Source organism: Orbicella faveolata, unplaced genomic scaffold, assembly GCF_042242905.1.
Source record: "Orbicella faveolata isolate gen_17 unplaced genomic scaffold, um_ofav_v1 contig_2, whole genome shotgun sequence".
In the NCBI taxonomy this organism is placed as follows: domain Eukaryota; kingdom Metazoa; phylum Cnidaria; class Anthozoa; order Scleractinia; family Merulinidae; genus Orbicella; species Orbicella faveolata.
This window is the reverse complement of record NW_028301547.1, coordinates 12,046,059-12,060,000: the sequence shown is the minus strand read 5'-3', so window position 1 is coordinate 12,060,000 and position 13,942 is coordinate 12,046,059. Positions and strand designations below refer to the sequence as shown.

The window sequence follows — 13,942 nt, the reverse complement described above, 5'->3', positions numbered from 1 at the left end:
TATCCTCGCCTTCACTTGTTGGTATTTCACATCTCTACCAACGTTTCCAAGCTGAGGGCTTTCCAGCAAACGTTGCTGATCTACTCATCACAGCAACTTGTACCTCCACACACAAAACCTATGAGTCTAGTTGGAAGCGTTGGTGCCGCTGGTGTTCTGGATGGCAAATTGATCCTCTTTTGTCATCTTTAAGTGACATTCTAATTTTCTTGACAGAAGTCTTTAACGAAGGCTTAGCATACCGATCACTTAACGTCCTTCGTTCTGCTATTTCGTTAACTCATCCAAAGGTAGATGGTTTTTCAGTGGGTCAGCATCCTTATGTTACTAGGCTCCTTAGAGGATTTCTCAATAAACGTCCTCCAAAGCCCAGGTATTCCCATACCTGGAGTGTTGATGTTATGATTAAATACATGATTTCTTTGGGGAAAAACAGCACCCTATCACTTAAAGTTAGCTCAATGAAGTTAGTCACCCTGTTTGCATTAACCTGTCCTGAATGGATTTCCACCTTGGGTTCCCTGGATCTCAGACATTGCAGCGTCCTTCCAGAAGGGGTGTCTTTCAAACTCACTGTCCCTAGAAAAACTGGCAGTGCAGATAAACCAGTGGAAGCATTTTTTACCTGCTTTGACCGAGACAAGAAGCTCTGTCCAGTGGAATGTTTAGACAATATCTAAAATTATCCAGACACGTTCGACCCATTATCCCGTCTTCTCTTCCCGATAAGTTGTTTATTTCATTTATGAGTGCAGCAGGAATAGACAGTCAAATTTTTAAAGCTCACTCTGTGGGTGGTGCATCTATGACAGGAGCTGTCAATGCATTTGTCCCGCTGTCGACTATCATGTCAATGGCCGACTGGTCTTCTGCTTCAACTTTCAGAACATTTTACTATAAGCCGTTGTTTAATTCAGACTTTGCTACTGGGTTCTTATCCTCACAGTAGATCTACATGTAACCTCAGCTATTCTCGTGTTGAGTTCTGATTTATATATAATATATATATATAGGAAGTCTGTGTTTCGATTTTTCTGTAGTACAGTGCTCGATACATTAAAGAAGAGCGCAATATATATATTGAAAATAGAAAAAAACTACACTTTCATCCTGACAAGCCTGTTTCATGATTGCTCACTCTTCAGGGGATTTTAATGATAAGAATATTCAAAACCATCGGTTAAATACTATAAAAGTTACATAATTACTGTTGCAGAAAATTTAAATGTTTAAATGTTTAGTTGTTACGTAGTAACGCTTTGTTTCTGTGGCGGCAAGACGATACAAGTTTGTTATGTTTGTTGAGTGATGATAGATCAGGTCGACAGATAATTAAAAATTTCTCTTTGAGACAGAGATTACATCTTTTACTTGAACTGTTGTAGGACGAGCTAGATGAAATGATACGCCATGAAATAGAGTGGTCAATGTTGCTGTCTTTAAGTAACCCTGTTGACAAGAAATTGTGCAACTGCTGACAAAAGATCACATGCCCACTTAACAGAAACTGCCTTCAATCATCAGTCATCTACCAAGCCACCGTCACGCGCAATGACAATAACACTTCAGAAACATGCATCCGACTAACAGAAAAAGACTTCGAGACAAGATACAGAAACCACACTGCATCATTCCGTCACGCAAAACACAGGAACTCTACCGAACTCAGCAAACACGTCTGGACTCTTAAAGACAGCAACATTGACCACTCTATTTCATGGCGTATCATTTCATCTAGCTCGTCCTACAATGGCTCAAGTAAAAGATGTAATCTCTGTCTCAAAGAGAAATTTTTAATTATCTGTCGACCTGATCTATCATCACTCAACAAACGTAACAAACTTGTATCGTCTTGCCGCCACAGAAACAAAGCGTTACTACATAACAACTAAACATTTAAACATTTAAATTTTCTGCAACAGTAATTATGTAACTTTTATAGTATTTAACCGATGGTTTTGAATATTCTTATCATTAAAATCCCCTGAAGAGTGAGCGATCACAAAACAGGCTTGTCGGGATGAAAATGTAGTTTTTTTCTATTTTCAATATATATATAATATATATATAATATTATTTCATTTGCAGAACTGCTGTCAGAGTGCTCAATAGAAAACCTAGAGCATAAATATTAGAAGACAGTCCAATCAACTGAAGATACAACTTGGCATTTTGTTACTAACTAGTTTCGTACCGCACGACCTGTGCAGCACTCATCAGATAAAATTGCCAAAAGTAAAGATTACAACGTTACGCTGGTATTTAGGGACGCCGGATGAATAGAAAAGTATAAAATTACAACGGTTATAACTGGAACAATGTGAGAATACTAAAAAAGTTTAAAATAACAACGGTTTCTGTGAACAATAAATACTTAGAATATGTGTGACAATAGGAGTTTTCAAATCTAAAATAAACAGTTGCTATTACGTGACAGCTTTCGAATTTTTAAGTAGGAATTTGTTTGCGTGTCTACAAGAGGTTATTAGTTCATTTTGTTTATTCAGAGAAGCGAGGTCAGGTCTGCGGATTATGAAATACTTTTCATACAGGCACAAGTTGCAGCGATTCGAAGCTGGATTGTATGGGGCAGCTTGTTTCAGGATCTTCTAAGTGATTTGAAAATTTATTTTGGCGTCCTTTAACTGCCAAATATGTTTGCTAAGTTCGGTATTGTGTTTCTTATTCGGGTGATTAAAAGAAGCTTTGTGGTTGGTGAATCTAGTCTTGAAGGAGTTTTCAGTAAGTCCCACGTAGGTCTGATCAGGCCTGTTGTCCTTTATCGCCACAGTCGCTTGGTACACCACTGATTGCTTTAGACAATTACCAGCTAAAGGACAGTCGGCTGGTTTCCTACAATTGCATGCTTTTGATGGCACAATCTTCTTTTGAAGTGTTGACTTATTGTGGCCGTCGATGTTTTGTTTTAGGTTGGGTATGCAGCTGTAGCTGATCTTCACCGTGTTGCGGTTAAAGATCTTGTACAGCACGTGGCCCTTTGGGAACTCTTCGTCGAGGATCTTTAGGAAAGTCCGTCCGACATTGGTGGCAACGTTTTTGCTGTACGGGGGATTATACCAAAGTATGAGAAGTATTTCATAATCTGCAGACCAGACCTTGCTTCTGTGAATAAACGAAATGAACTAACAACCTCTTGTCGACACGCAAACAAATTCCTACTTAAAAATTCGAAAGCTGTCACGTAATAGCAACTGTTTATTTTAGATTTGAAAACTCCTATTGTCACGCATATTCTAAGTATTTATTGTTCACAGAAACCGTTGTTATTTTAAACTTTTTTAGTATTCTCACATTGTTCCAGTTATAACCGTTGTAATTTTATACTTTTCTATTCATCCGGCATCCCTAAATACCAGCGTAATGTTGTAATCTTTACTTTTGGCAATTTTATCTGATGAGTGCTGCACAGGTTGTGCGGTACGAAACTAGTTAGTAATAAAATGCCAAGTCGTATCTTCAGTTGATTGGACTGTCTTCTAATATAATATAATATAATATATATATATTATATATATAATGTGGGAGGAAAAACAGAAATAAACTACAAGTTCATCCCTACAAGCCTGTTTCGTGGTTGCCCACTCATCAGGGGATTTAATGAGAATACTCTTTACCACCGTTTATATACAATATAATTTACATAATATATGCAGCGTGAAATTTAACGGGTTAGTTGTTTCGTAGGAGGGCTTTGTTTCTGTGGCGGCAAGATGATACGAGTTCATTACGTTTGTTAAGTGTTGATAGCTCGGGTTGGCAGATGATAAGGAATTTTTCTTTAAGGCAAAGGTTACATCTTTTGCTTGAGCTGTTATACGGCGAGTGTGATGAGAGAATGCGCCAGGAAATAAAGTGTTCGATGTTATTGTCTTTGAGGGTCCAGATGTGCTTGCTGAGTTCGGTCGAGTTTCTGTGTTTAGCGTGGCGGAATGATGCGGTGTGGTTTCTGTATCTAGTTTTGAAGTTGCTCTCTGTGAGTCCTGAAATATGCGAACTTGTGGGAAACTTTCTCCTCTCCCAACTCCAGCACCTTAATATAAACGTAGGACTTTACCGAGACGGACTAGCCATCACTAACGCCACACCTAGGGACACAGAGAACATCAAGAAAGAGATATGCCGCATCTTTAACAATAACGGACTACGCATCACCATAGAAGCTAACAAACAAGTAATCAACTTCCTAGACGTCACATTCAACCTTAGCCGAAACACTTATCAGCCATTTACAAAGCCAAACACTTCACTGCAATACGTCCACCGCGAGAGCAACCACCCGCCGATCACCACTAAAAACATTCCCGCGGGCATCGACAAACGACTGTCGTCGCTATCATCCGACAAAGCATCCTTTGACCAAGCCACCCCTCCATACCAGAAAGCACTCGACGAAAGTGGATACCACTACACACTACAGTACGAACCAGCCAACACACACAAACGGAGAAACCGACAATGTAATAACATCCTGTGGTACAACCCTCCTTTTAGCAAGAACACCAGCACCAACATCGGACACAAATTCCTCGCCCTAATAGATAAGCACTTTCCGAAAGATCACAAGCTAAGAAAGATCTTTAACCGAAACACCATTAAGATCAGCTACAGCTGCATGAACAACACAAAACAAATAATCGACAGCCATAACAAACGCATCCTAACTGCATCTATGCCGACTGATGACACCGCCGCCGCTACCATCAACAACAAAAAGTCATGTAACTGCCGACAAAATAACGCATGCCCGCTCGACGGAAACTGCCTACAATCATCTGTAATTTACCAAGCCACCGTAACATGAAAGACAACAACACGGCAGAAACGTACATTGGACTCACAGAGAGCGACTTAAAAACTAGATACAGAAACCACACCGCATCGTTCCGCCACGCTAAACACAGAAACTCGACCGAACTCAGCAAGCACATCTGGACCCTCAAAGACAATAACATCGAACACTTTATTTCCTGGCGCATTCTCTCATCACACTTGCCGTATAACAGCTCAAGGAAAAGATGTAACCTTTGCCTTAAAGAAAAATTCCTTACCATCTGCCAACCCGAGCTATCAACACTTAACAAACGTAATGAACTCGTATCATCTTGCCGCCACAGAAACAAAGCCCTCCTACGAAACAACTAACCCGTTAAATTTCGCGCTGCATATATTATGTAAATTATATTGTATATAAACGGTGGTAAAGAGTATTCTCATTAAATCCCCTGATGAGTGGGCAACCATGAAACAGGCTTGTAGGGATGAACTTGTAGTTTATTTGTGTTTTTCCTCCCACATTATATACTTCGCTCTACTCTGATGTATTGAGCACTGTTTTACGAAAATCAAATTTAACACTTTATATTATATATATTATATATGTAATTGAAATGTTTTGTTATGTGGAGCCATAGCTTTTTTATTGCTCTTAGTAGCAGCGTTAAAATCTACCATTTGTTGTCTCATATATTTCAAATGGAGTCTGTGAAATATAATGAGAATTATGCTAGGGCTGCAAAGTGACCTGAAGTTAATTCAAATTATGTGAACAGATGAAGTGAGAAATATATGAGCTTCCCACCCTTCTTCCCTCCCTTCTATGGGGTCTCTCTTTTGCCTGTCTAATCCATGGCGTCAAAAAGCCACCAAAGCATCATGGGACCACGAGATCTAGGTCCCAGGGCCTTGTGGGTATACCCAGACCCCTAGTATTGTTTTCTTTAGGGGGGTTCGCCCTTCTGTTGGCGTTAAAAAGTGGTTTGAAGCACTAACTGGGAAATTCCTACCATCTGTTGTCTCGTATATTTCTCACTTCATCTGTTCACATAATTTGAGTTAACTTCAGGCCGCTTCGCGGCCCTTGTATAATTGTCATTTGGAACAAAATTTGCACAGTAATAAACTTTGGAATACACAATGTATCTGGTGCAAGTGCTTGAAGCAGTTGGTGACTTGTGTTGGTGTAGGCTTAGTTTAAAAAGCCTACCTACTAGGGAGAGCATGAATGACAATTATCTGCCTAGACTGTAAGAACTTCTCCCTGTCAAATGGGCAATTTGTGGTGGAGTGAGATAACAACAAACAGATTGAATACCTTAAGGCACTAAAATTGTCCTGTGGAGTGCCCATGAACAGTGTTTGCCATTGAGGGCCTCTTTACACAACCCAGGTTGATTTTTAGCCCCGGTTGAGTCATGACGGAGATTGCTTAAAATAAACACTTACAACACGAATATGTAACACAAACCACGGTTGTTAGTCTCCAATAGCATGTGGTTTGCTTCAAACTTTACCCAGGCATGGGAGGCTGACTAAGTTTGACAACTGCTTTCATGTAAATGCCATTTGGAAGCAAAAAGGTTACCTGTCATGATGATGAAAAAGTAACCCGAGGTTGTGTAAAGAGGCCCTTGCTAAGTCCAGCTATCTGGCAATGTTTTCTTGAGCAAGTTTTTGAAGGGGAGGAACATTCTTTTAATCCCAAACAATGAGCAATGGCAGGGTCAACTTTTGGCCATTGTGCTCCTTGCCAACTAAAACTTGCTGTGCAATATTTGGCAGCATACCAGTGAAAGCGTAGAGTGAATTATTATAAAATATCATTTGCAATAATATTACTGTAATTTCCTAATTTATTATATATAAACACCAGTGAAATACCAGCTAGGTGAGCTTTTGGGTGAAAACATGATATTTTCACATGTGAAAATAATATGTTATTATGTTATTTTCACATGTGAAAATATCACCATTGCTATGGTTACATAATAAATCCCCAAAACTGTACTTAAATGTGTGGCTGTATGATTGAAAAATCATCGGATCTTCCTCGGAAATCTTCGGAAAATGTGCGGAAATGTTTGTGTGGCCTTCAGACAACTTTTGAAGAATCTGGAAATCTTCGGAAAGTGTTTGGAAATCTTCGGAAAATCGTCAAAAGATTGTCATTAGTATATTCATATAATAAACAAAGTAATACATGGCTTCTTGTAGATATGCAATTTCTCCTTGTGTTCAACTTTATATCTCACTTGTTCACCGCGCTCGCTTGTGAGATATTGGGTTGAACACTCGAAGAGAAATTCCATATCTATGCGCGCCCATGTATTATTCTCTGTAGATGCCACCGCTTTAGTATTGAACTCCGTCAGAAAATCATGGATAATCAATATGTTCAATCTTACCGCAGATGTACAAATATCTCAATCCTGTCATTCAAAACAACATGCACTCTTCAAACTAAAAATTGACCCAAGGAAACCATCTTTTTTATCACTGGATATTTGCTCCTCTGAGTCTTGTTTTGTGGACATAGCCATGGATTTGTTTTCTCTTTTCCCACTGTGTTGGAGAGGGCTTACCATTAGGGCAGTGAGATCGCAATGACCCAGTTTGGAAATTTAAAACATTTGGTGCCCTTAAATCTGCAATTTTCCCATGTATTCCTCTGGTTGGCTGATCTGGTTTTCTGTCTCCTGTGTGACCTCTACCTTGCTTTTGAACCAGGATGTGAGTCCTGTCCAGACTCTTACAAGGCAAGATTCTTGCAAAGCCCAGATTCTTACAAAGCGGGAGTACAAAATAAACCACTGGCAGTTTCTGATTAGAAATAGAAAGAAAAAAAATACACTACTGGCAGTGTCGGATTACAACTACAAAGAAAACATACTGCACTGACAGTTTCTGATTACAAATACAACAGAAAAAAAATGTGCACAGTCTAGTCCTAGCTAAAATTTTCCTAAATATACTTATTAAACCCAACTTTTAGGTTATACATGATGAATACAGGGTGTAACGTGCCCTTTGAAAAATATTGTGGTACTTTTTAGGAAAAGTATGTCTATACATATTAATGTTTTAGTAAGAATTGCTTCCTTATTATCTAGACAAGATGAACTGGTAGAGGACAAAGTTCAGCATCTTCCAAGCTTCTTAGAAGCCCTGTCTTGCATTGTTGAGGAGATGGATGAGGTTTGTAGAAGGAGCTAAATATATATTCTTTGACATAGTTTTCTTCTCTTGGATTTTGTTATTTGGATTCAATGCTTTTTCTTTGACTAGTTTAAACCTAAAATTTCATTTCCATTGCACGTAATGTATAATGTTTTCAAACTTCCTATTAGTAAACATTTGAAATAAGCACTCACATGCTTTCCCAGGGTCGAGTTGTTCTAAGGCTGGTTAACATTAACCCAGGATTAAAAGTTAACCAAAGTATTGATTTATTTGTTCAATGGGTTCTATAGTATATTTATTGTGTTTTTTATTTGGAAAAAATATACCTCTTAGTTGACAAATGTATGTTATGAGTGGATGAGTGAGAGATATATGTATATCACACCAATCAGATTGGGGCTACTATAAACAAGCAATCAAATTGTGGCTTTTAACAATGAATCATGTTTGTGAAGATTTCATCCTGATTTTAGAATGGCCATCTTTGCTTTTCTACAAACAGCTTTTCTAGAAACAGGTATTCTTGTATTGGCCTTATTCTGACATTTTCGATGCTATTTTTACTCCCGGGGGAGGGGGGGGGGGCACTCTCACATAAAAAGAGACAGGGTGCTCATCGTACCTTTTAGGGATTAAACTAAACGTTCAAAGAGTGTTTACTCAGGCTTCGTAATGTACTTTACAAGTAGGCTTATTGAAGACAGTGAAATCAAATAAAAGAATCAGGTTATTTTAACACAAGAGTTAAGCTTAGATATTTACTAGTCAAGTTGCTTCATTGAGTATCCTCTTTATCCAATTTCTTGTTGTTTGCCTCATCTTCCAAGTTCTGTTTACGACAATTGATTTTTCAACATTTAAGATGTTCATCTCAGCATCATAGTTTGTTTTTGAGTCAGTAGTCATGGGTTTTATCATTGTTTTCATAGTTTGAACTTGTACATGGCTCATTTGTTATCTTATGAGAACCAGCCAGAACTTTGCCTCTTTGACAGGCTTTCAAGCAATGTAAGTCGTGGAGGAATTCAACTCATTTGAATTGGTTTTCTATGTCAAAACCAAAGAAATTATGAATGGCTAGTAATGAATGATAACACTGCTGAGTTGTGAAATTTGTTTTTGTTTTAGGTAAATGTAACAAGATATTTTTATTTGTCAGTTTCAAATGGTAACTTGACACTTTTGTTTTCCACGCACAAGTGGTTGCAATTAAACTGACAAATCAGTGACTCTTGTTCACATGGTCAGAATAAACAAACAAGAAGCCAATCTAGAGGCATGTCCAGAAACTTTAACTTGATATAAATGTTTGGATGTCTTTTCTTAGTATCTTCAGTGGCATTTTAATGTCTTGCATTAATGCCAATTCTTAAAAACGGGAATTTTTAGCAGAGATTTTCTTAAAGGTTTGTGGTATCGAAACTCTTCAAATATTCATGAAGACTTCATGGCGGCAAGCTAAACCCTAAATTAATTAGACTAGAGACTCATTAGACTTTGAGGCAGCACAGTGGTTCTTTTGTTTTGAAACAGATTCCTTGCACAGTTCAAAGAGGTAAACTTATGTTTCTCATAGAGTGGCAAAACGTTTTTCTGTAACAGATGTTTTGTCAACAAAAAGGGTCTCAGGGATTGGAAAGGGTAATCTGACAAGGAAACTTCCTAAACTCTGCAGATTTCATGGCATCTTTTAAAATTTAATATATACGGTTTTTCATGTGTCTGGGTGTTTCAAGTCACAAGTTAGGTAATTGTGTTTACCTTCAATAATGTCTTCTCTTTTTAATGGATTTTGAAACTGATGTTAATTTGAATTGGTTTTGTGGTTACAAAAGACAGAATTGACGTTATTTCATTAGGGTAGTTGAAGTTCTCTTTAATTATGCAGAGTTTGAAAGGTTCTTCATAATTTGGGAGTTTGGTATGCAAATAGTGTTTAAATAGTCTGTAACAGCAGTTATAATTATCTAATTTGTTGTTAAAGGTTACCATATACCTTCTCTGACAAATTGTCAATTTTCTTCCAATGTGGATTTTTGGGTCAAAGTAATGGTCGAAGAGTAATCTCTAATTTCTGAAGGAAAATTTTGAAAAACGCGAAATATTGGTGGAGAAATGGAAGTTTTACATTATTGCTGGAAGCAAAAGTTTCCCTTTTGATTGACAGCCCTATAATGTACATGCAAACAACCAAAAAGACTTCTGCGAGAATATTACCTATACAGATGTCACAAATTGGCTACTCAGTTGATCAGCATTGTTGTTCTGACTATGAAGTATTTTTCGTATTAGGTGTAGTTCTATTAAGTTATAAGTAAACATGGACCACTGAAAACTCTGTGGACCTGTTGGAAAAAATGAAAACAGTGAAGATTACAAATGAAAATACATCATTGAGTGAAGAAATGAAAGTTGGCCTCGCAGATGAAGCTATAGCTATTGTATCAAGCGGGCAAAAAAAGTCAAGTAAAGAGAAGAGAGAGGTTCTGTAAAAATTTGGTAACTTGACAGTGATAACAGTGATGTTGAAAGAGACTCCTTGATGAGTCAGATACCGAGGAACTGTCGGACTTGTTGAGACCCATTGGAATATTATCCATGCACATTACTCCTCTGCACATTCCTTTGTTTTCTTCATCCCGCTACTCTAGCATTCGTATCCTTTTTTGTCTTCCCCATTTTCCCAGACCAGCTTCAAGATAAACTGAACACAAGGGTTTTTTTTTGAGATTTGTGCGTAAATTTCCCCAGAGATTAAAGATGATTTCCAGTCCGTACTGTGCACTCTTGAGAGTTTGTTTTGTTTCATGTAAGACAACACTAAATGTGAACATTTTGCAACTACATACATGAAGTAAATGCATAGTTTCATGTCAACCTCCTTTATGGATGGGAAGCTTTATGTTTCGTTCTTTCTCAAATCACTTGATCAAACAACTTCACAGCTGTAAAAATCAATGAGGCTGCTGGAAAAGGAATTTGAAAGGCCTCAAAGATAAGTTATGTGGTTCGTAACTTATAACATTGATTCACATTCCATCGAGTGAGACATTTTATGTTTATAAGCATTAGGGTGCTGAGACTGCCCAGTACAGACTGGAAATCATCTTTAATGGTAAGAAATTTTCCAAGTGCTGATTGGCTCAGTTATCTGCAAACCCAGTTGAAGGTGTTTGTGGGCAGAGTTTGTTTACAAAGCAAGAGATTTTTTTAGTGCTGTTTTCTCCAATCAATTTTTTCACTTGAAGCAGACATTTTAAAGAGTTACATACATCTCAAAAGGAATTTTTTCGATTGCCCTCAAATTTGGACAGTAGCTAGTTTAACTTATAAACAACAAAAATTGTCCATGAATTGTTTTATTTCAAAATATTTTTTCTCTGAACACGATTTTTGTGTAATCACTTCACATGTTTTTAAATCCTATTTTGAATATGTTTTGTAACTTTTTACTACAATTGAATAATTATGGTAAAACTAAGAAATGTCTTTTTTCGCTTTGAGTTCTGAAACCGAGGAAAAAATAAATTGGCGAAAAATAAAATTGGCTTTCACATGTAGCTATCGAAAGGTGATTTGGGTACTCGCATTTAGTGGTCCTGAAAAATTTGGCTATTCATTTTGTTTCCAAATTTTGTTGTAGTTTGATAGCCAGCTCTATAAGCTTTAATTTGATATTGGGGTTTAGGTGTTTACAGCTTAAACCGGACATACTACATCGCTTGGACCCAAGACACCCCTGAAGGTATACAGTAACCCTAACAATGGTTTTTAAAACCCTAATTCGACCAGCCCAACTAGTGTGTCTTACTATACTGAAGAACTAAAAAACGGTTAATGATCCCAACAGAACGCAGGAGTTTTCCACCAACTTTAAATACAAGTAGTCTAAGTAGACTAGAATGTCTGGGTTAAATTTGATTTACAGATTTCTGACTCCATCCTCGCTTCCCTGGAGAGACTGGTTGTGGTTTTATTTAACAACCTCACAAGATTGACAAAGGAATCCAGATTTATCTGTGGCAAGTCCCTTGTGAGGATGCTTTATAACCTCTCTTCCAAGGGTGCAGTACTAAGGCGTTTTCTTTCAGAAGTAGGTATGTACTGATCTAATACTCCAAGGTAGTAGCGGATAGGATTAAGTATGCATCAGTTGGCATGATGAGGTCATTGTTCATCATGTTTTAAAAAAGAAATGAGTACTAATATTGCTTTTTCTCACTGTGAGGCTTTGTTAATGTTTTAGCCCCCCAGGTGATGAGGTTGACTGTTTATGTATCAATGTACACGTAGTGTGTTGTTTACTGTCATTACTGCATATTGCTCCTGATAATTTTTTTTAATAACAACACATTTATTTAATCACATAACAACACTTTTAACAAAGTTAAATTTAATTACACGACCCCACAAGCTTTTAGCTTTAATTATTATCGTGTTTAAATAAAGTTTATCTATCTATCTATCCATCTATGACTAAAATTTGTGTTACTTAGAACAGTTACTTTTTACCTTAGATAGCTGTGTTACTCACATTACCTACTACTATAGCAAACTAGTTCTGCCACTAAAAATCTGCTTAGTTCAAAAGCTGTTACATCTGTTAAGAAAAAAATGATTTAGTTATATTTAAAATTACTGGCTCGAGGGAGCAAAGGAAAAAAGGCTACATATTACTCCCTTGAGGTAAAACATTACACCATAATAATGTTAAAGTGATATGTCAGGCTGTCTTGCTTCCTAGCTGATATTCTATTTTCAATACATTTGTCAGTTTGTATAATTAGAAATGAAGTTAGCAAAAGAGTTGATAATATTTACTGCCCTTACCATTTTTATTCATTTTATAAAAATAACGTTTTCTTAATTCATACCAATTTTTATGTATGTAACTTTTCTTCTATGATTCTTATTGCATGTCTTTTTTGTCATGTAAAAAGTACTTCTCACAGTCATCTTATTCTTTTGTGTCCTCTGTTAGTATTAAATTGGCATAGAAATAAAGTTATTATTATTAATCAACTCCTAATAAATTATAGTGTTGTAAATGTTAAGCTCAGGGAGAAAAGAGGTGACTGATACTTTCTTGATAAATTTCATGAAAAATAAGAACAAAATAATAGGGGAATAGATGATCCTCAAATGTAACAAGTTCTTATTTAATATATAATCGTTTAATCATCTACAGTGTACTCAACACAATAACTTTTAAAGAAATTCACCAATAAACATTTCACCAAACTGAATGAACTGAAGAACAACAATAAAAAAACGAAAACAAAAAACTGAGGAATCTACACAATGTGCATATCACTACATCTGAATATCAAATAGCAAGTCCTGTCTCAACAAAGCATGGCCAAATGAAAGAAATGTCAAAGAAAATTCATTTAGAATTGATTATGATTCAGGGTAGAGTCAAGAAATGCATTTCAACCTCCCAAAACGAGGAGTAGTAACCCACACAGATGAGGTAGTGACGACTCCTGTAACTGAACAGGTAAATTCCAACTTTGGCCTGAGGTCTATCTGGGACTTCTAGTGGGATAAGCGTCTCTTTAGGCTGGACTCTTGTCACAGGCTCTGCCAACATCACACGTCTCAATGAACTGCTGGATCTCACTACTCATTCTCGGCCAGTAGATGCATTCTCTTGCTCACAAAAGGCTGCTGACGACATCGGAATGCGCATAATGAAGGTGACACATCAGGTCTTTGAAGCAGCTATTTTGGAACCACTTATCTCTCTCCTGACAACCACATCATCGTCAACACTCAGCTTGTCACGTATTCTAAAGTGCGGTAATACGAGATGAGGAAGTTCCCCCTTTCTCTCGGGCCAGCCTGCCTTGATAACCTTGATTAGCTCTTGAAGGCTGTCGTCCTTTGATGTGTGCTGTTTGATTTCCTGGAGAGTAGATGGTTTTAGGCACGCATCCTGCTTCATGTTGATGCTCTTGACTTC

General features: G+C 37.2%; 2 protein-coding genes across 3 annotated transcripts in view; both read left to right on the top strand.

Annotated features, from left to right (window-relative positions):
• Window positions 1–1,037, top strand: part of LOC149111982 (uncharacterized) — a 3,317-nt gene extending 2,280 nt beyond the window's left edge. Inside the window, exon 1 of the mRNA XM_089289616.1 lies at window positions 1–1,037. This exon is cut by the window's left edge and continues 2,280 nt beyond it. The gene's annotated coding sequence lies outside the window, so the exon portion shown is untranslated.
• Window positions 1–13,942, top strand: part of LOC110046028 (DNA-dependent protein kinase catalytic subunit-like) — a 290,155-nt gene that overhangs the window by 85,043 nt on the left and 191,170 nt on the right. For both annotated transcript variants that reach the window (XM_089289604.1, XM_089289605.1), the window contains 2 exons: window positions 7,908–7,992; window positions 11,906–12,074. In XM_089289604.1, the coding sequence (XP_089145730.1) occupies window positions 7,908–7,992; window positions 11,906–12,074 (254 nt within the window). The remainder of the gene's footprint in view (window positions 1–7,907; window positions 7,993–11,905; window positions 12,075–13,942) is intronic.